The following is a 20,413-nucleotide window of genomic DNA, read 5'->3' as shown; positions in this document are numbered from 1 at the left end:
ATGAGAGGGCCACTGCCGCCCCCATAGCCACGCCCAAGAGCTGCAGGTAGTAGCGATCACCGTATACAATTTTTTTTTTGTGAGAACCAAAGACATCAATTCAGATTAACATCAGGACCCTGATAGTTGGCGTTACCGATGAGGAAGCGCCTCAGTGCTGCCAAACCTTGCGCATGCGGAATTAACGTATACAATGCACTTACGTCAATGGAGAACATAGAAACATCAGTAGTAAATCTTGATCATTTAGATACATTATTTAAAAGTGCAGTAGTGTCAAGGAGGTATCTTGGATGTTTTCTAATGCAAGGCTGTAACAAGCTATCAATATAAATCGATGTAAGTTGCATAAGGGAGCCCCGGGCGGCCACAATGGGTCGGCCTGGGGGGTCCTCCAGTGCTTTATGTATTTTGGGAATACAATAAAATTGCGGGACCAGAGGATACATAGATAATAATGCCTTCATCAAACCCGCAGATAAAGTACACAAATCAACAGCAAGATGTTCTGTAATTCAATCATAAACATTCTGGTAGGATCACCCCTAAGACACAAGTAAGTAGTGCTATCATTAAGATGTAACATGACAGAAGCTTCATACTTGTCGACATCCATGATCACTAGTGCTCCGCCCTTGTCGGCAGGACGGAACACCAGTGACCTGTCGTCCGACAAGGTTTTGAGTGCTCTACGTTCTTCTCTACTAGTATTAAGCGGTACAACAACATGGTCCTTAACTCTATTAGCAACTTCAAAATTGGTGACAGAAGAAAAAGTGGGTCAAACGTTGACCGAGGCAGAATTCTACGCAATTGGGGGGGATATCATCTTTGGGGGATATAGAAGTACTCACAATCTCAACCAGTTGGCTGCTGGATTTGTTAAAGAATTCTTTAAGGCGCAATTGACGGGAGAGGCGATGCTGCTCGAGTGTCCACTCCAATTCATTATGACAAGTAGATGGAATAAAAGATAGTCCACGGGACAATATCTGTGTCTCTGAACTTGAAAGGACACGTGATGACAAATTCACCACTAAGGTTTTCTGGGCTTCGGGGGCTTGTTTGTTCTTTTGTCGGCTGTACTTAAACCATCTTTCACGTCACCTTCACGCACTGTTGTGTTCGCTGCATGATGGCTGACCTTACACCGAGTGAGGACGTTACCCCTGCTGGTTTTTCCAGAATCGTTTATCCGTGCAGTGAAACATTCATCTATACGGACACCGAGGCTGAATCTATCCGACTACGTCACCATCTTAGTGAACTGGAAGAAGCGGTACCTTTGGAAGAAATCTTCCGTGAACTGGTTAAACTCAGGAAACGGGAGACTGACTACTTCTATCACGCTTTATCTTTAAGTGAGTACCATCGAGCAAGTAAAATCCCAAGGGGGCTAAGGATAAGAAATGCACCCACAATTGGCAAATATGATGCCGGTTTTTGCCGCAAGTGGGTTGCTATCGCTAACAAGTGCTCCTTGGACTGGATGCTTCTCATTATTGAGCACTCATCAAAAGAAGTCCAGGATTGCAAGGAGTAGATTGCGGCTTTTGAGTCTACACATAAAGCCAATATATTAAATGATACCTCCACTAAATGGTAAGAGATCCAGATTTATAAACGGGACTTGATTAAATTTGAAAAAGAGAAAAAAATTAAAGTTGTCAAGGACTATGACCTTCAGACAGTTTGCCAGTGGACGAGTCCATTTAAAGATCGCGATAACAGAAAACCGTTTTTTCGCCGAGGATACTATTGTCACACGCAGCCGCGGTGGTGCGCGGCGGGCATACTACTCACCCGTCCGCGCCCGCCGTCGGCTAGCGTGTAGTGGTCTCCAGGTCAGCGGCAGCAGGCAGCGGCAGTCTGGTGGGCAGCAGGCAGCGTGGGACGCCGGCAAGTGTAGCGGTGTGTGCTGTAGGGGCGCCGGGAGGCCGGCGCCGCCATCTTGGTTCAGGGCAAATAGCAGATTGGCTCATGTCTGAGGTTTCCACCCATACTGACCTGACAGCCAATGGCAGCCGCCCTCTAGGGATATAGGGGATCTGCCTAGGCCTGTTCAGTGTCAGTACAAAGAGTCTCCAGAGGCGTTCACAGCTCCCAGCTGACTCCGGCTCTCTGACTCACCTCTCCTGACTTGGTGCCTTGCTTCCAGTGCTCTGTGGTTGATCCAGGTTCTGCTTAACCCCATCGCTGCCAGTTCTCTCCACAGTCTGGTTCCTGCCTGCATCCCTGAGCTCCCTGGCCTCGCTCTTCAAGTCTTCTGCTTCCAAGCAATTCTTCATTCTTCAGTCATCATCCATCTTCTTTCAGTCTTCAAGGATCCTTCATACCATCAAGTACATTCTCTTTCCGGATCCTCTCATTCTTCAAGACCCTAGCCTGCCGTCCTCAGTGCCTTGAACTGTCATTATTTAAATGAACTTTTCTTCTTTCAAAGTGCCGTGCTGGCTCAATTATTATTTACCACTAACTGCCACTTAAAGGAAGTATTCAAGTGTGTATTGTTCCATTTATGAATTCTATTATTAAACCTGCACGATTTAAACCTTCCTCCTCTGGTCCGTCTCCGGTTGCTACACACCACACGACTTCATCCAGCCCTTCAGTTGTGACAGTTTGTACTGACCCGATGGAGTCGGGTGAAGAAAAGGCTTCCATTGCGGACGCATTTCACAGCATCGTGGCTCGTCTGGAGCAAGTAGAGGCTACCCAACGCCAAGTGGCTCAATTTCTTCAGGCCTTGTCTCCGCCCCAGGCGGCTCCCTCAGTTTCTGTGACTGCAGCACCAGAGGTTCCAGTTCCTGTTCCTATACCTGGACCCGTAGTTCCTCATCATATGCAATTACCAACCCCCAGCAAATATGATGGTTCACCGAAGGGATGTCGTGGGTTTCTGAACCAATGCGATGTTCATTTCACCTTACAGTCATCTCACTTCCCTACCTCCAAGGCAAAAGTGGCATATATTGTGTCTCTCCTGGCAGGGTCAGCTCTGGACTGGGTGTCCTCTCTCTGGGAACGCGCTGATCCCCTGCTCAATGACTATGAAGCTTTCATTACCTCTTTCCGTCGCATCTTCGACGAACCTGGCAGAGTGTCTTCTGCCGCTACTGAGATCCTGAGGATTCGCCAGGGTAGTCGATCAGTGGGACAATATGTTGTGCAGTTCCAGACTCTGGCTTTGGAATTAAAATGGAACGAAGAGGCTCTCGTCTCCGCCTTCTGGAATGGGCTGGCAGGTCGTATCAAGGACGAATTAACTACCCGTGACTCTCCTGCTACTTTGGTTGAACTCATCTCCTTGTGCAACAAAGTAGATCTACGGATGCAGGAGCGTCAACTAGAGAGAAATCGCTCCGATCGTCTCCGCTCTCGTTTCACCACCAACGCTGTTCCTGTTCCTAGACCAGGTTCCTCCACAACTACACCCCCAGATGAACCCATGCAGATCAACCGCTCCCGGCTCTCCTTAGAAGAAAAATCCCGTAGACATCGAGAGAATCTTTGCATGTACTGCGGTTCTTCCGCTCATCTGCTGTCTTCCTGTCCACTGCGTCCGGGAAACGACCGCTCCTAACCTCCCCGAGGGAGGTCAGGTTAGGAGTCCTGCTTTCATCTCCCTCCTCAACTGTTTCTACCATTCCAGTTACCCTTGTGTGCCCTCAGGGGAAAATCAAGATTCAGGCCTTACTAGATTCCGGAGCGGCTGGAAACTTCCTTTCTTCTTCTTTCGTCTTTCAACATTCCTTGGCGGTGCAACCTTTGGCCCATCCCTTGGTCCTCACTGCAGTAGATGGGAGTCGCATCAGCAGTGGGCAAATCACTCTTCAAACCAATCCTGTGACGGTTCTCGTGGGTGCTTTACATCAAGAGACTCTAGAGTTTCTGGTCCTTCCTCAGTCGTCACACCAGGTAGTCCTGGGCCTACCTTGCTAAACACAATCCTCATATTGATTGGTCCAGTATGGAGATCAAAGCCTGGGGTACGAACTGCCTAACTACTTGCATGCCTCGTGTCATTCCACTCCATCAAACTAATCCTCAAGAAGAGGGAGGCCCCAGTCTTTCGTCTTCACCAGCTTCACCCTTGTCGATACCCACACCATATTCTTCTTTTTCTGACGTCTTCAGCAAGGGAGGTGCCGATACCCTGCCGCCTCATCGTCCCTGGGACTGTCCGATTGAGTTGATGCCTGGGAAGTTTCCACCTCGGGGCCACATCTACCCCTTGTCTCTACCTGAGACCAAGGTTATGTCTGACTACATCCGTGAGAACTTGAATAAAGGGTTCATTCGCCCATCTACTTCGCCAGCCGGAGCGGGGTTTTTCTTCGTAAAGAAAAAAGATGGAACTCTCCGGCCATGTATCGACTACAGGGGTCTGAACGATATCACGATCAAGAACCGCTATCCTTTACCCCTTATCACCGAACTTTTTGACAAGATCCGAGGGGCTTCTATTTTTACTAAACTGGATCTAAGAGGGGCGTACAACTTGATCCGGATCCATTCTGGAGATGAGTGGAAGACGGCTTTCAACACCCGAGACGGCCACTACGAATACCTGGTGATGCCATTTGGTCTTTGCAACGCTCCAGCCATCTTCCAACAATTTGTAAACGACATATTTCGAGATTTGCTGTATCATTCCATTGTGGTGTATCTCGATGACATCCTCATCTTCTCGTCTAACCTCCATCTCCATCGTCAAACAGTATCTGAAGTCCTGCGGCGTCTTCGCCAAAATAAACTATACTGCAAGCTAGACAAGTGCGTCTTTGAGGTCACCTCCATTCCATTCCTTGGCCACATCCTCTCCAGCACTGGGATAGAGATGGACCCAGAAAAAGTAAAAGCCATCTTAGACTGGACAGCTCCCACCACGCTCAAAGGCATCCAGAGGTTCCTGGGCTTTTCAAATTATTATCGTCGCTTCATCCGGAACTTCTCCACCCTTGCTGCACCTCTTACTGCTCTAACCCGTAAGGGGTCAGATCCAAGTCAGTGGTCACCTGAGGCCTCTCAAGCCTTCCAGCAACTAAAGAATGCTTTTATCTCCGCCCCAATCCTTCTCCAGCCAAACCTAGACAAACCCTTCATTCTCGAGGTGGACGCATCCTCAGAAGGGGTAGGGGCAATCTTGTCGCAGAGAGGGGAGGACCAGGAACTTCACCCATGTGCCTTCTTCTCCAAGAGGTTTCTTCCAGCGGAAAAGAATTACCCCATGGGGGAGCAGGAGTTACTGGCAGTCAAATCAGCATTGGAGGAGTGGCGGTACCTCCTGGAGGGGGCACGACATAAAATCACTGTATATTCCGACCATAAGAATCTCTCATTCCTCAAGCAGGCCCAAAGTCTTACAGCTCGTCAAGCCCGCTGGGCCATGTTCTTCTGTGTAAAATGCACTCAGCATAAGTCCTCCAGAACGTCCCCTGCCGGTCCTCTTCTACCTCTAACCATACCAACAGAACCATGGTCCCACCTGTCTATGGACTTTATCTGCGAACTTCCTCCCTCCAAAGGGCATACGGTAATCTGGGTGGTAGTTGACCGGTTTTCTAAAATGGTGCACTTCTTCCCATGAAAAGGCCTTCCATCCGCTCCAGTTTTGGCTCAGCTCTTCATTTCCACCATCTTCAAACTCCATGGGTTGCCCAAAGAGATTATATCCGACCGTGGAGTACAGTTCATCGCAAAGTTTTGGAGGGCCCTCTGTTCCGCTGTACAAGTCAAGCTCAAGTTCTCCACTGCTTTCCACCCACAAACCAACGGACAGACAGAACGTGTCAACCAGGACTTGGAAGCCTTCATTCGTTTGTTCGTCTCTTCCTCTCAAGACGACTGGGTAGACCTTCTGCCTTGGGCGGAATTTGCACACAACAATTCCTATCATTCATCCTCCGGCACCACTCCCTTTTTTACTGTCTTTGGCAAACATCCCCAATCTCCAGAGTTCTCAGATTTATCGTTGTCCGATGTCCCTGCAGCTGCTTCTTCTCTACAACGGTTTGCAAAAATCTGGTCAGACGTTCATACCGCTCTCCTCAAAGCATCCGCTCGATATAAAAGGATGGCGGACAGAAAAAGAAGAGCGGCTCCTAGATTGAAGGTTGGAGATCGAGTATGGCTGTCTACCCGCCATATACGCCTTCGGTTACCCTCCATGAAGCTGGCTCCCCGGTTCATCGGGCCATACCCAATCACTCAAGTGATTAATCCGGTGGCCTACAGACTACAGCTCCCTTCTTCCTTGAAGATATCGAATTATTTCCATGTGTCTCTTCTGAAGCCTTTGAGATTGAATTTATATCAGAAGAAGGTGCCTAAGCCGCCCAAGATTGGCTCAGAGAGAGAGACAGAGTTCGAGGTGAGGCGCATTATCGACTCACGTTGTCACAATACCCATCTTCAGTATCTGGTAGAGTGGCTTGGATTCGGTCCTGAAGAGAATTCCTGGGTTGATGCTGCAGACCTCCATGCTCCCCGTCTGGTGAGACAATTCTTTCAAAGGAATCCACACAAGGTGCGTAGGTGCCCTGGGGTCACCCAGAAAGGGGGGGGTACTGTCACATGCAGCCGCGGTGGTGCGCGGCGGGCATACTACTCACCCGTCCGCGCCCGCCGTCGGCTAGCGTGTAGTGGTCTCCAGGTCAGCGGCAGCAGGCAGCGGCAGTCTGGTGGGCAGCAGGCAGCGTGGGACGCCGGCAAGTGTAGCGGTGTGTGCTGTAGGGGCGCCGGGAGGCCGGCGCCGCCATCTTGGTTCAGGGCAAATAGCAGATTGGCTCATGTCTGAGGTTTCCACCCATACTGACCTGACAGCCAATGGCAGCCACCCTCTAGGGATATAGGGGATCTGCCTAGGCCTGTTCAGTGTCAGTACAAAGAGTCTCCAGAGGCGTTCACAGCTCCCAGCTGACTCCGGCTCTCTGACTCACCTCTCCTGACTTGGTGCCTTGCTTCCAGTGCTCTGTGGTTGATCCAGGTTCTGCTTAACCCCATCGCTGCCAGTTCTCTCCACAGTCTGGTTCCTGCCTGCATCCCTGAGCTCCCTGGCCTCGCTCTTCAAGTCTTCTGCTTCCAAGCAATTCTTCATTCTTCAGTCATCATCCATCTTCTTTCAGTCTTCAAGGATCCTTCATACCATCAAGTACATTCTCTTTCCGGATCCTCTCATTCTTCAAGACCCTAGCCTGCCGTCCTCAGTGCCTTGAACTGTCATTATTTAAATGAACTTTTCTTCTTTCAAAGTGCCGTGCTGGCTCAATTATTATTTACCACTAACTGCCACTTAAAGGAAGTATTCAAGTGTGTATTGTTCCATTTATGAATTCTATTATTAAACCTGCACGATTTAATCCTTCCTCCTCTGGTCCGTCTCCGGTTGCTACACACAACACGACTTCATCCAGCCCTTCAGTTGTGACAGTTATAATCCCACTGAGCAACAAAGTTCTACTGACTTTAATTCATCGAGCAGCGAGGCGAGTGGTCGCACCTCCAGAAACCCCAGGAACCGCAAGGCTACTATCCCTTTAGCGGTAACCACCCGGGCTCGACTCGGAGGTCCAGACGCTTCACCCACCGCGGACAACAGAACAACCGACAAAAGAACAAACAAGCCCCCGAAGCCCAGAAAAACTTAGTGGTGAATTTGTCATCACGTGTCCTTTCAAGTTCAGAGACACAGATATTGTCCCGTGGACTATCTTTTATTCCATCTACTTGTCATAATGAATTGGAGTGGACACTCGAGCAGCATGGCCTCTCCCGTCAATTGCGCCTTAAAGAATTCTTTAACAAATCCAGCAGCCAACTGGTTGAGACTGTGAGTACTTCTATATCCCCCAAAGACGATATCCCCCCCCCTCAATTGCGTAGAATTCTGCCTCGTTCAACGTTTGACCCACAATCACAAAATGTCACTATACAGACTTTTTCTTCTCTCTCAATTTTGAAGTTGCTAATAGAGTTAAGGACCATGTTGTTGTACCGCTTAATATTAGTAGAGAAGAACATAGAGCACTCAAAACCTCGTCTGACGACAGGTCACTGGTGTTCCGTCCTGCCGACAAGGGCGGAGCACTAGTGATCATGGATGTCGACAAGTATGAAGCTTCTGTCATGTTACATCTTAATGATAGCACTACTTACTTGTGTCTTAGGGGTGATCCTACAAGAATGTTTACGATTAAATTACAGAACATCTTGCAGGAAGATGTTGAATCGTGTACTTTATCTGCGGGTTTGATGAAGGCATTATTACCTATGTATCCTCTGGTCCCGAAATTTTATTGTATTCCCAAAATACATAAAGCACTGGAGGACCCCCTGGGCCGACCCAATGTGGCCGCCCGGGGCTCCCTTATACAACCTACATCGATTTACCTTGACACTACTGCACTTTTAAATCATGTATCTAAATGATCAAGATTTACTACTGATGTTTCTATGTTCTCCATTGACGTAAGTGCATTGTATACGTTAATTCCACATGTGCAAGGTTTATCAGCACTGAGGCGCTTCATAGAAACATAGAAACATAGAATTGGACGGCAGTAAAGAACCACTTGGCCCATCTAGTCTGCCCCTTTTTTTAAACATGTTACCTCAAACCATATTTGATCCTTATTTTTTTGTAAGGATATCAATATGCTTATCCCAAGCATGTTTAAATTGTATTACTGTATTTGCGTCTACCACCTCTGTTGGGAGGCTATTCCACTTATCTACTACTCTTTCTGTGAAAAAATTCTTCCTCACATTTCCCCTGAATCTTCCTCCCTCTAGTTTCAGTGCATGTCCTCGTGTTCTGTTGCTCCTCTTCCTGTGAAGAATGTCTCCCACCTGTACCTTGTTAAAGCCCTTGATATATTTGAAAGTTTCTATCATGTCCCCCCTTTCCCTTCTCTGCTCTAAAGTATACATATTAAGATCTTTTAGTCTTTCCTGGTATGTTTTGTGATGTAGGCCATGCACCATTTTAGTTGCTCTTCTTTGTACAGTCTCTAATGTATTTATATCCTTCTGGAGATATGGCCTCCAGAACTGAACACAATACTCTAGGTGAGGTCGTACCAATGACCTATACAGTGGCATTATTACTTCTTTCTTTCTACTGCTGATACCTCTCCCTATGCAACCAAGCATCTGACTTGCCTTCTTCATTGCTTTGTTACATTGCCTACCTGCTTTTAAGTCCCCTGAAATAGTGACACCTAGATCCCTCTCTTCCTCAGTAGTTTCCATTATAGTGCCATTTATACTATATTGAGTCTTTGGATTTCTGAGACCCAAGTGCATGATTTTGCATTTTTTGGCATTAAACTGTAGTTGCCATTCTCTTGACCATTTCTCTAATCTGCCTAGATCCTCAATCATTTGTTTTACCCCTCCTGGTGTGTCTACCCTGTTGCATACCTTTGTGTCATCTGCAAAAAGGCACATTTTACCCTCAATTCCATTTGCAATATCACCAATAAAGATATTAAAAAGCACCGGTCCAAGTACAGATCCCTGGGGTACTCCACTTGTAACCTTTCCCTCCTTTGACTGTACTCCGTTTACTACAACTCTCTGTTTTCTGTCCTGCAACCACGCTCTTAGGCTGGTTTCACACACTCCGGCTGCTGCCGGACGGTGAAATCCCGCACGGCCAGGAAGCCGTGCCGCACACATTAGTTGTGAATGGACACTATTGTGTCCATTCACACGGGACGGCCACGGCCCAGCCGCACGGCTGCAGCCGGATCCCATCACTGGAAGGGATGGCTGCCGGGCTGTGGCCATCCCCACCATTTTAATCTGCTGAGTGCGGCACGGCTCCCAGGCCGTGTGGGTTTTCGCCGTCCGGCAGGAGCCGGAGTGTGTGAAACCAGCCTTATCCATTCAACCAATCCCAAGCTTTCAAGTTTATTTAACAGTCTGCGATGTGGGAGAGTGTCAAAAGCTTTACTAAAGTCTAGATAAGCTACATCTACAGACCCACCTTGATCTATTACTTTAGTCACCCAGTCAAAAAAGTCAATAAGATTTGTTTGACATGATCTTCCCCCTGTAAACCCATGCTGTTTTGGATCCTGTAAATTGCTGGTTTTGAGATATTCTACAACTCTTTGTTTTAAGAGTGTTTCCATCAATTTCACTACTACTGATGTAAGGCTCACTGGTCGATAGTTGCTTACCTCTTCCTTGCTTCCACTTTTGTGCAGTGGGACTACATTTGCTGTTTTTCAGTCCTCTGGGATTACTCCAGTAGCTAGTGACTGGTTGAATAATTCTGTTATTGGTTTTACCAGCTCCCCTTTAAGCTCTTTTAGTATCCTTGGATGTATCCCATCTGGCCCCATTGATTTATCCACTTTCAGTTTTGAGAGTTCTGTGAGGACTTTCCCCTCTGTAAATGTACTTGTCTCTCCCTCAGTTTTCTGACTATACTTGCAACTTAACTGTGGCCCCTTCCCCCTCTCTTTCAGCAGTGAATACTGAGCAGAAATAATTATTAATATTATCTGCTATTACATTGTCCCCCTCAAGAAAACTTCCACTCTCTGTCTTCAGTCTAATTATTCCACTTTTTGTTTTTCTCCTTTCACTTATATACCTATAAAAAGTTTTCCCCCCTTTACCCACTGACTGGGCCATTTTCTCTTCAGCCTGTGCTTTTGCACATCTGATTACCTTCTTAGCCTCCTTCTGTCTAACAAGATACACCTCTTTGTCCTCATTCTTCTGCGTCTGCTTAAATTTCTTAAATGCCAACTTTTTTGCTTTCACAATACTTGCTACTTCTTTTGCAAACCACAATGGCTTTCTTTTTCTTGTGTTTTTCCTAACTCTTTTGACACAAAGTTCTGTTGCTTTTAGAATTGCACTTTTTAATTTTTCCCACTTATCCTGCACTCCTTCCAAGTTCTTCCACTCTGCCAAAGAATCCCTTACAGAGTTTCCCATCTCTACAAAATCAGCCTTCCTAAAATCTAACACCTTTGTTTTTGTGTGCGATGAGTCAGTCTCTGTCTTTATTTTGAACCATACTGCTTGATGGTCACTCGATCCCAGATTTTCACCCACATTTATGTCAGATATTCTGTCACCATTTGTAAGTATTAAGTCTAATATTGCGTCCTTACGAGTGGGCTCCCTCACCAATTGCTGGAGGGATGCTCCTTGCAAGGAATTCAGCATGTACCTGCTTCTGGTGGAACTTGCAACAGGCAGCTCCCAGTTTACATCAGGTAGATTAAAGTCTCCCATGATTATCACGTCTCCTTTTTATGCCATTTTATTGATGTCCTGCAATAGGCTCTTGTCTAGTTCTTCTTCCTTACCTGGTGGTCTGTAGATCACCCCTATACGAAGAATCGCCTTCTCCCCTGTTTCTATGGTCACCCAAAGGGCCTCCGTTTTTTCTTCAATACTTTGTATTAAGGTAGTCTTTATATATTTTTTCACATATATTGCAACCCCTCCTCCAATTTTTCCTATTCTGTCCTTCCTAAATAAAGTATATCCTGGTATAACTATGTCCCAGTCATGATTTTCATTGCACCATGTCTCTGTAATAGCCACAATATCCAGTTCATCCCTTGTCATTATTGCAATTAGTTCTGGGATTTTATTTCCTAAGCTCCTAGCATTTGCACACATAGCTCTTAAAGTTGTGTTTGTGCTTCTCCTGCTGCTAGCTATGTTCATCTTTCTGCCTATATCTATTCGGTTTTGATCGGCATTATCTTCTGTTGCAGTGGATAGGCTTTCTGTTCCATTTGCCTGCAGAGACAATACCTCTAGGTTGGGGGAGCAGATTTCTTCATTCTTTTTTGGTTCACTGCCCCCCTCTGCTAGTTTAAATAGTTGCTTATGAAGCTTCCAAACTTCTCACTTAATATTCTCGTTCCCCTTGAAGATGGGTGCAGGCCATCACTTTTATATAAGGCTCTGTCTTGCCAGGTAGCTTGACTTTGACCTAAATTTCCAAATCTCTCCTCGTTGCACCAATTCCTTAGCCAAACATTGAAGTTTCTAATTCTCAGAGTTCTATCTTCCCCTTGGTGTACTGGCAATACTTCTGAAAAAGTTACAGTGGTTGCCACCTGTTTTAGAGCAGTTCCTAACTTTCTAAATTCATCTTTTACGGCCATGACTTCAGCATTAACCAGGTCATTTGTGCCTAGGTGGACGATGACATCCACCTCCCCATCTTTTCTTGCTGCCTTTACAATTCTTAGCATGCGTTCTTTATCTCTTGGAGCTGTGGCTCCAGGTAAGCACCTTACTTGTTTCTCTACTCTACTTGCTTCCTCATCGGTAACGCCAACTATCAGGGTCCTGATGTTAATCTGGTTGTTGAATTGATGTCTTTGGTTCTCACAAAAAATTTTTTGTATACAGTGATCGGTACTACCTGCAGCTCATGGGCGTAGCTATGGGGGCGGCAGTGGCCCCCTCATATGCCAATATCTTTATGTTCGAATTTGAACAAGCTCTATTATTCAATAACCCAGAGACTGCAGGTAGGATCATACAGAATAACCGTTATATCGACGATTTGTTGATTTTTTGGGAGGGTCCCCCTGCAGACTTGAGTAACATTTTTGACAACCATAATCTTACTGACAGTACCATCAAATTCACCTACACACATAGTAAGAGTGAAATACAGTTTTTGTATGTCCTATTACAGATACAAGAGGACATTATACATACCAGGCTCTATTTCTAAGCCAACGGATATAAATAATCTGTTGGCCTATAATAGTTGCCACCCTAGACCAACTGTTAGAAGTCTGTCATACTCCTAACTATTGAGGATTAAAAGAATAGTGTCTGACCCGACAGTGGCAAATGCCCAGATGGACCAGATGATTGAGCGTTTTGTCCATCGGAGGTATCCACTCTCGGAATTGAGGGCAACAAAAGAGAGAGTTATGTTGTTGTATAGAAATAACCTGTTAAATCCTGTACCCACAGAAAAGAACATGGAGAACAGGTTGCCGTGGGTAACCACGTACAACCACCATAGCCCTGACACCACCCAGATTGTAAAACATCATTGGCCGTTGATACAGGCCGATACCCAACTTGGACTGGCACGTACCTCCATCTTACCCAGCTTCAAACGCTCTAATAATCTTAGAGACATTTTGGTTAAGTCAGACGCGTCAAGCAGCCATACCAACAAACAACGTAGGGAGGGACATATGCTTGTCACAATGGAACCAAGAACTCCTCTCACTTTCTTTAGATGCTGATGAATCTCAAACAGATAAGAGAAACTTCATGGTTCAGTATAACATACTTTTATTCACACACAATTAAAACATCACACAATGTAAGGGATCTCAGGACTCTCACCATTCGATTATGTCCACAAGTGATTGTAGACACAAAAGCATAAGATGTAAAACCACCACAGGCGTCCCTAGATACTGGCTGCAAGGTGAAGTCCCTCCGGTCCCCTTCCAGAGTGTTTTCAAATGACCACTGCCAACCGGTTTCGATACCTTGCGGTATCTTTCTCAAGGCATACAGAAAGTGGTCACCAGTAGGGGTATTTATACTACCATCCCAAATTTACAAAGTATTTCCTAATTCCAGACATAGATTTTCTAGCTTCTAGGTACACATTACAATCAACAGGCGATCTGCAATAATCCATCCCAGGTTTTCTATTCCAGGTGTAATTCCCTCCTCATTAGAAGCACCATGCTGAAATAGTGTCCCCGCTGTTAGGGAAACAGCAGCTTTGGTTTTTTTGTTCCATTTTTTTGAGTAAAGTGCATATGGTGCTTCCAGTTTACCTCAAAATAAATGAATGGAAGTTAGTAATATTTACAAAAATACAAGAAGTATAAAACCAAGATTAAAAAACATAAGACCAATATATAAAAATAAGGTACATTTTAAAATAGCTATAAAAACCACTTACAGTAGTTTCAAAATCCTTATTTAATCCGTATGGTAAAAGAGTATCATAATTAAAAATATGTGTCATCTCGCATCTGGCCAATTTTTTATGTAAATCCCCACCTCTTATGCTAGCATTAATTTTTTGTAAAATGTAAAAATTCATAATTCCTGACACATTGCATTGGTGGTGGAGCCTAAAGTGATTGGAGAGAGCATGGGTTTCTACGCCCTTTTTTATGTTGCGCAAATGCTCACCCAATCGAACTTTAAAAGGTCTGCTGGTGCGACCAATATAAAATGTATTACATTGACATTGAATTGTGTAGACAACATTTGACGAATGGCAAGTTAAAAAATCCTTTATTATAAAGGACTTCCCATTAATGTCCAGTTTGTCAATTTGGTGGTTTTACATCTTATGCTTTTGTGTCTACAATCACTTGTGGACATAATTGAATGGTGAGAGTCCTGAGATCCCGTACATTGTGTGATGTTTTAATTGTGTGTGAATAAAAGTATGTTATACTGCACTATGAAGTTTCTCTTATCCGTTTGAGATTCATCAGCATCTAAAGAAAGTGAGAGGAGTTCTTGGTTCCATTGTGACAAGCATATGTCCCTCCCTACGCATTATTGTCTACCGCATATGTAGACCATTTAATTCGGTACGAGTCGACTCCAGTTTTAGTTGAACTGTTATGTACTGTTAAAACCATATTACACTATTGTGGTATTTTTCTTTTGTTTTTTTTGGGTTTCACCTTGAATGTTTGCAAAGTGCCTTGATTGCCTACCAAATTCCACACGGTATTGTATGTAACTAACCTCTGGAGTGGTTCTCCAATTTTTTGGTTGTGGTTTTGGGGCTGCTATTTAAGCGCATGATATATTAGTCCAAATCTTTTGTCTTTGCAACAAACAACGTACCCGGGTGGCGTGTGTAAGATGTATGTGCACCACTTGTGCCTTCCTGATTCCGGGGGCCACGTTTAATCACACCCACACGGGTAAATCCATTCCCATTAGACATTTGCTGACATGCAATACATCACATACTGTTTACCAAATTATTTGTCACAGGTCCTCCATAAGAAATGAACTTCTCAAGAAAAAGAGCGACCAACCTGTCGCACGACACTTTTTGGAATTCAATCACAACTTGTCATCCTTGAAATATAGGATGATTGACCATATCCCTCTGTCCCCCAGGCGTGGCAACAGAGGGTAACTATTGGTGAAATGTGAAGCCCGATGGATAGCCAAATTGGGTGCGACCTCCCCGCGTGGCCTGAATGAGTATTCAGGCATCAATGTTCTCTTATGATCACTCATAATGTTTGTTTAATCAATTAGGAGATCGATCTAAATGTTGAATACTATCATAAATACATGGTCGGCCATATTGCAGTACCAATGCACGGGATTCTTATCGGTTTATGACTGTACTGTATGTTATTCGCTATGTTTTTTTTTTTTTATATCTTATTTTTTCTAGATGTTTTTTTTTATAAATGATACACTGTATTTGTATAAGTATGCTTTGTACAACCTTGTATCAGTACGTTATATTTTGTCATTTGTTTTCTATGTATATGGTTGGATAAGGGGGCTTGCCCCAGGAGCGTTCCTGTATTGGTCTGTCTCCGGGGGGTGGGTCTCAGTAACACGTTGGTGCGCTAGTGGGCGGTACACATGACCACCCTGCTGACGCACACTACAACTGCACGCTATAAATGCTGTTTGTATCACTTGTATTTTTGAGCCTGAAGATAATACACCCGTATTGAAACGTTGCTAATAAAGGAGACTTTTTTTTCACTGTTCACATTGGTTGGAGTGCCGCTTCATTCTACAAGTCTATATATATATATATATATATATATATATATATATTCACCAAACGAATTGCGGCACTTGGGACTTGCTACAGGAAAATAACCACACGTAGCCTCTCAGGGACGTTTCAGCCGCAGGACGGCTTTTATCAAAAATCAGCTTACATAAAATAACCAGGTGTGCTTACCTCTATAAGTAGTGCAGAACCATTGCATGTACAGAGACAGCAGTCACGTGCCGACGCCAGGGGCGCTGGGATAGTGATGTCATCGTCATGGGGACTGTTGCCGCGGCAACGTGTCATTGTGTGTGTTTATCTTTAAAGTTTTGTTGAAGAGAAAAAAATACAAAGTGAGTGGTTTGTGTGATGTGAATGCTGATACGACTGCTGCCACTATGACAACCAATGGTGCCACTGCAAAAAATACATACAAACTTAGTGAATAAAACAATAATATAACATAATGGCGGCAGTAGAAATCTGATAATACATAATGGAAAAAAAACAAGACGAAAATAAAAGAGCATATATATACAAAAGAGTAATTAAAGACTGTAAATAATGTTCAATTAATGCTGCAGCTCTAGTTAATCTAACTGACTTAATAGTAAGCTAATGTCTAAGTTATCTGTATATGGCCGAAGCTCTATAATGCGCACAAGATAAAATCGAGTTATTTCAACTCAATAGGAAGATCCGGCTGAGTGAATATTTTAAAGATACACTACCTACACCTGATGTATCAAATATCCCTTTAATACTTGGAGGGATATAATGAAACGTCCCTGAGAGGCTACGTGTGGTTATTTTCCTGTAGCAAGTCCCAAGTGCTGCAGTTCGTTTGGTGAATGTATTGTCCGGTCAGCTGAGGCTGCGCCGGTTACTGAAGGCACGGGGCCAGTAATTGAGCATTGGAGCTGAGTGCCGGCTAACTTGCATAATATATATATATATATATATATATATATATATATATATATAAAGATTTCTATAAGCCCCCACTTAGTACAGAGTCAAGTACTGCGGCACCCGGAGGCTGACAAATGAGACAACAACTGCAGAGTAGCGTGATCGAACGTTTTCGATGTTTAATACATCGTCATCCTGATGACGATGTATTAAACATCTAAAACGTTCGATCACGCTACTCTGCAGTTGTTTTCTCATTTGTCAGCCTCCGGGTGCCGCCGTACTTGACTCTAGTGGAGCTTACAATCTATGTTCCCTACGACATGAACATGCACACACAGACATTCTAGGGTTAATTCTTGTTGGGAGCCAATTAACCTACCAGTATTTTTTGGATTGTGGGAGGAAACCGGAGTACCCGGAGGAAACCCACGCAAGTACGGGGAGAATATACAAGCTCGGCACAGTTAGAGCCATAATGGGAATCAAACTCATGACCTCAGTGCTGTGAGGCAGTAATGCTAACATTACACCATCCATACTGCCAACCAGCAATAATAAAAATGACACTTAATATGTTATCTTAAAATGTCACATTCAATATTTAATATTTATTCAATGAGTTTGATGTCAGCATCTATTCAGACAAGATGCAGAATCCATTTTGCATTGAATCCATTTATTCACAAAGATACCCAATGCATTTCGTCTAACAACTTCATCAGGGGTATGGCAAAAGTAAGTTTCATTAGAACAAAATCAGACTATCAAAGAATGTTCTTTAAGAGACAAATTCATAAAATCAAATAGATTTATTGAGGTACATTCAACGGAATCGGTACATCTGTCAGACCACACTTAGGTCTACAGTCATTAGGTCGACCCCACTAGGTCGACTGGCAGGAAGGTCGACCTGACTTAAGGTCGACATGGGCCAAGGTCGACATGACTTAAGGTCGAATTTGCATAAAGGTCGAAATGAGGAAGGTCGACTGGTCATAAGGTCGACATGGTTTTTTCACCTTTTTTTTTACCCGAATGTCGACACAGTTGACATGGACACAGTTGGCAATGAGAATCGGACCCTCGCATCGCTCGCTTCGCTCGCAATGCTTCGGGCACGGTGGTTTGCTTCGCTCGCCACAGCTTTAATTACCTCCTCCACGCCCTAGTGGATGGTAGGGCATGAAATACCGCCTGTCGGCACATGTGGGCTCAAAAAAAAGTGAAAAACCCATGTCGACCTTATGACCTGTCGACCTTCCTCATGTCGACCTTTATGCAAATTCAACCTTAAGTCATGTTGCCCCTTGGCCCATGTCGACCTTAAGTCAGGTCGACCTTCCTGCCAGTCGACCTAGTGGGGTCGACCTAATGACTGTAGACCTAAGTTCATTCTAATAGATGACCGCTTCCCCATTCAACTACCTTGACTAATACTGCATAGGTCACTGACAGAGTTTCCCCTTTTTAGAATGGGGTATCCTACGCAGTATTAGAGATAACCACAATGATAGGTGTTGCTTTCTCCTTTCTCAGTTTTTGAGTGGAGAAGGCATCTAGAGAAAGAACTCTATGGGCAAAAGTCAATTTTTAACTTTGACTTTTAACAAACAATACAATGTGCAGTTGTAAATTAACAATTCATCAGAAGCGGAGAACTTAATCTTTTAAATGGTACCTCATTAAGCGATTTGAATGGAGAAAAAGGGATCATCACCAAAAATCACCTTCTGGAAGTAATATACTGTATATGATGATAGACTGGGGTAGAGGGGTATAACTTCTACAACAAAATGTAAAATATCTTTCATTAAGCTTATATAAACTTTAAATAAAAAAATGTTGACCCTCCTGTACAGTATCAAAGATCACATTATTGTCTTCTAACCGTTTCTAAGGATAGACTATTCATTCTTGTCTTTTGTTTCTATTACTGTGGCATTATTACAGGTGGTGGCATCACTGTCTGATTCCGAGGATTTCTTAACCATCCAAAAGAAGGAACAGGCCAAATGTATCTGTGAAGGAGACTCAACATACTTTACCTGGGAAGCCACAGCCCTGCACATAAGTAATATATAGATAGGTGCTAAATATGAAATTCAGGGGTTTAAGGACATTAATATTTCAGAGAATAGTAACAGAACCCTGCCACCATCATCCTTCTTGCTATATGTACATACCTCCAAACAAGTTCAGTTTACAAGGATGTAAATCTTTACACTGACTGCTGGGTTGATGTACTGTATTAAGCAATGAAAAGATTGAAAATGACCAGTGGTGAAGTTGCCCATAGCAACCAACCAGGTTTTCTTTTCATTTTATAGAATTTACTACCTTGGAGCTGATTGGTTGATATCGACAACTTTATAAATATACATTATCCGCTAGGTCTAGTATGCTCTAATCTTGTTTATTGTATGTAGCGCCAAACTTTGTAATTGAGCCACAAAATACAGAGATGGGTTGTTTTTAGTTTATTGAGCCTCTGAACTGTTATGTTGGTGATGCCGGCTGGAAAAGAGGTTCCAGGTTCCAGCCAACTAGATTTCCCTGTGGGAAATAATGAAATAATTATTGGTCTCACTTATGTTCAACTGGACATGATTATCAATATCTTACAAACAAGATATTGATATACTGGAAAAGAGAATGCATTCTGTGGTGGATACCTCCTCCCTCAGTGGGTGATCGCTAAGTTCTAGGACATCAGTGTGAAACAAAGCATGAGTCCAACTTTTATAATATTTAAAAAAATATATACAGTTTGTAGAAATAATAATAATAATAATAATAATAATAATAATAATAACAATAATAAGGCAGCAGAAAGGGCCATTTAAAATGTGATAGCCGGTCTATTTTCTCATCATCTTTGTCATATCGTCACTGTTCAGAGAACGTAAAGATCCATGTGAGCAGCGGTTCTCTGCAGTTGGAAGGAGAATGCTCTGAAGATCCACTTTTGATAGCAAAAGATCATAGAGAAGACTCTATTGAGAAAACCGTTGTGGTCAAGGTAAGAGATAAAATATAGTACCATGGTATAGGATACCACAAGCTCCCAAATAATGTCCATCATTATCACCCGTAAGAGATGGAAATTACTTGCCATGTTTCAAACACTATAATTGTGTCCCAGCTTGGCAAGCCCTCTGTCACTCTTGCCACCAAAATAAAACTAATATGCAATTCATTTCACACTGTATATATTAATGTCCAGGTGCTTCCACATGTCAGGCAGGAAGCCCAGGTATGCATGGAAGCTCACATTAGAAGTGTGGAATGGTATGGATGCATCCATGCTCTTCCTTCATCAATGTGAGATCCCTCAATCTGTTGCTGTGTGTGAGGGAGATGCTCAGCTATTGGGGAGTAACATAGCAGAGAAATGGTCCAGCTACTGTGTATGCAGCCTGTAAGAATTGTATCCAGTGTGCTTTTACAGACTGATTGACATACTACTGTGTAACGTCATATATACATGTCAGCAGATGTGGACACAGCTAAATAGATATACAGCTTGAGTTTTTAACACAACTGAGATGTTAAATGTAGGAAAACTTTGCTTCATGGACGAAATGATTAAACATATAGCATCCCTCTAATACGCCATTATTGACATTGTATCTTTTCTGCTTATTTTAGGCTAGAGGCCATGAAGAGGATAAGACAGAGACCTTCCTTCTCTATCCATCAGGTGAGTGAAGGATACAGGTCATTGAATTCAGATGGATAATAATTAAAGCA

At 43.8% G+C, this 20,413-nt stretch overlaps 1 protein-coding gene across 1 annotated transcript in view; it reads left to right on the top strand.

The window, feature by feature from the left end:
- LOC146009230 (alpha-2-macroglobulin-like) overlaps nt 1-20,413 on the top strand; it is a 240,847-nt gene that overhangs the window by 169,388 nt on the left and 51,046 nt on the right. Inside the window, exons 20-22 of the mRNA XM_083149392.1 lie at nt 18,614-18,734; nt 19,561-19,682; nt 20,312-20,363. Coding sequence (XP_083005518.1) covers nt 18,614-18,734; nt 19,561-19,682; nt 20,312-20,363 — 295 coding nt within the window. The remainder of the gene's footprint in view (nt 1-18,613; nt 18,735-19,560; nt 19,683-20,311; nt 20,364-20,413) is intronic.

The sequence above is a fragment of the Crinia signifera genome, chromosome 6 (genome assembly GCF_055691185.1).
Source record: "Crinia signifera chromosome 6, ASM5569118v1, whole genome shotgun sequence".
NCBI lineage: Eukaryota > Metazoa > Chordata > Amphibia > Anura > Myobatrachidae > Crinia > Crinia signifera.
This window is presented reverse-complemented; position numbering and strand designations above follow the sequence as displayed.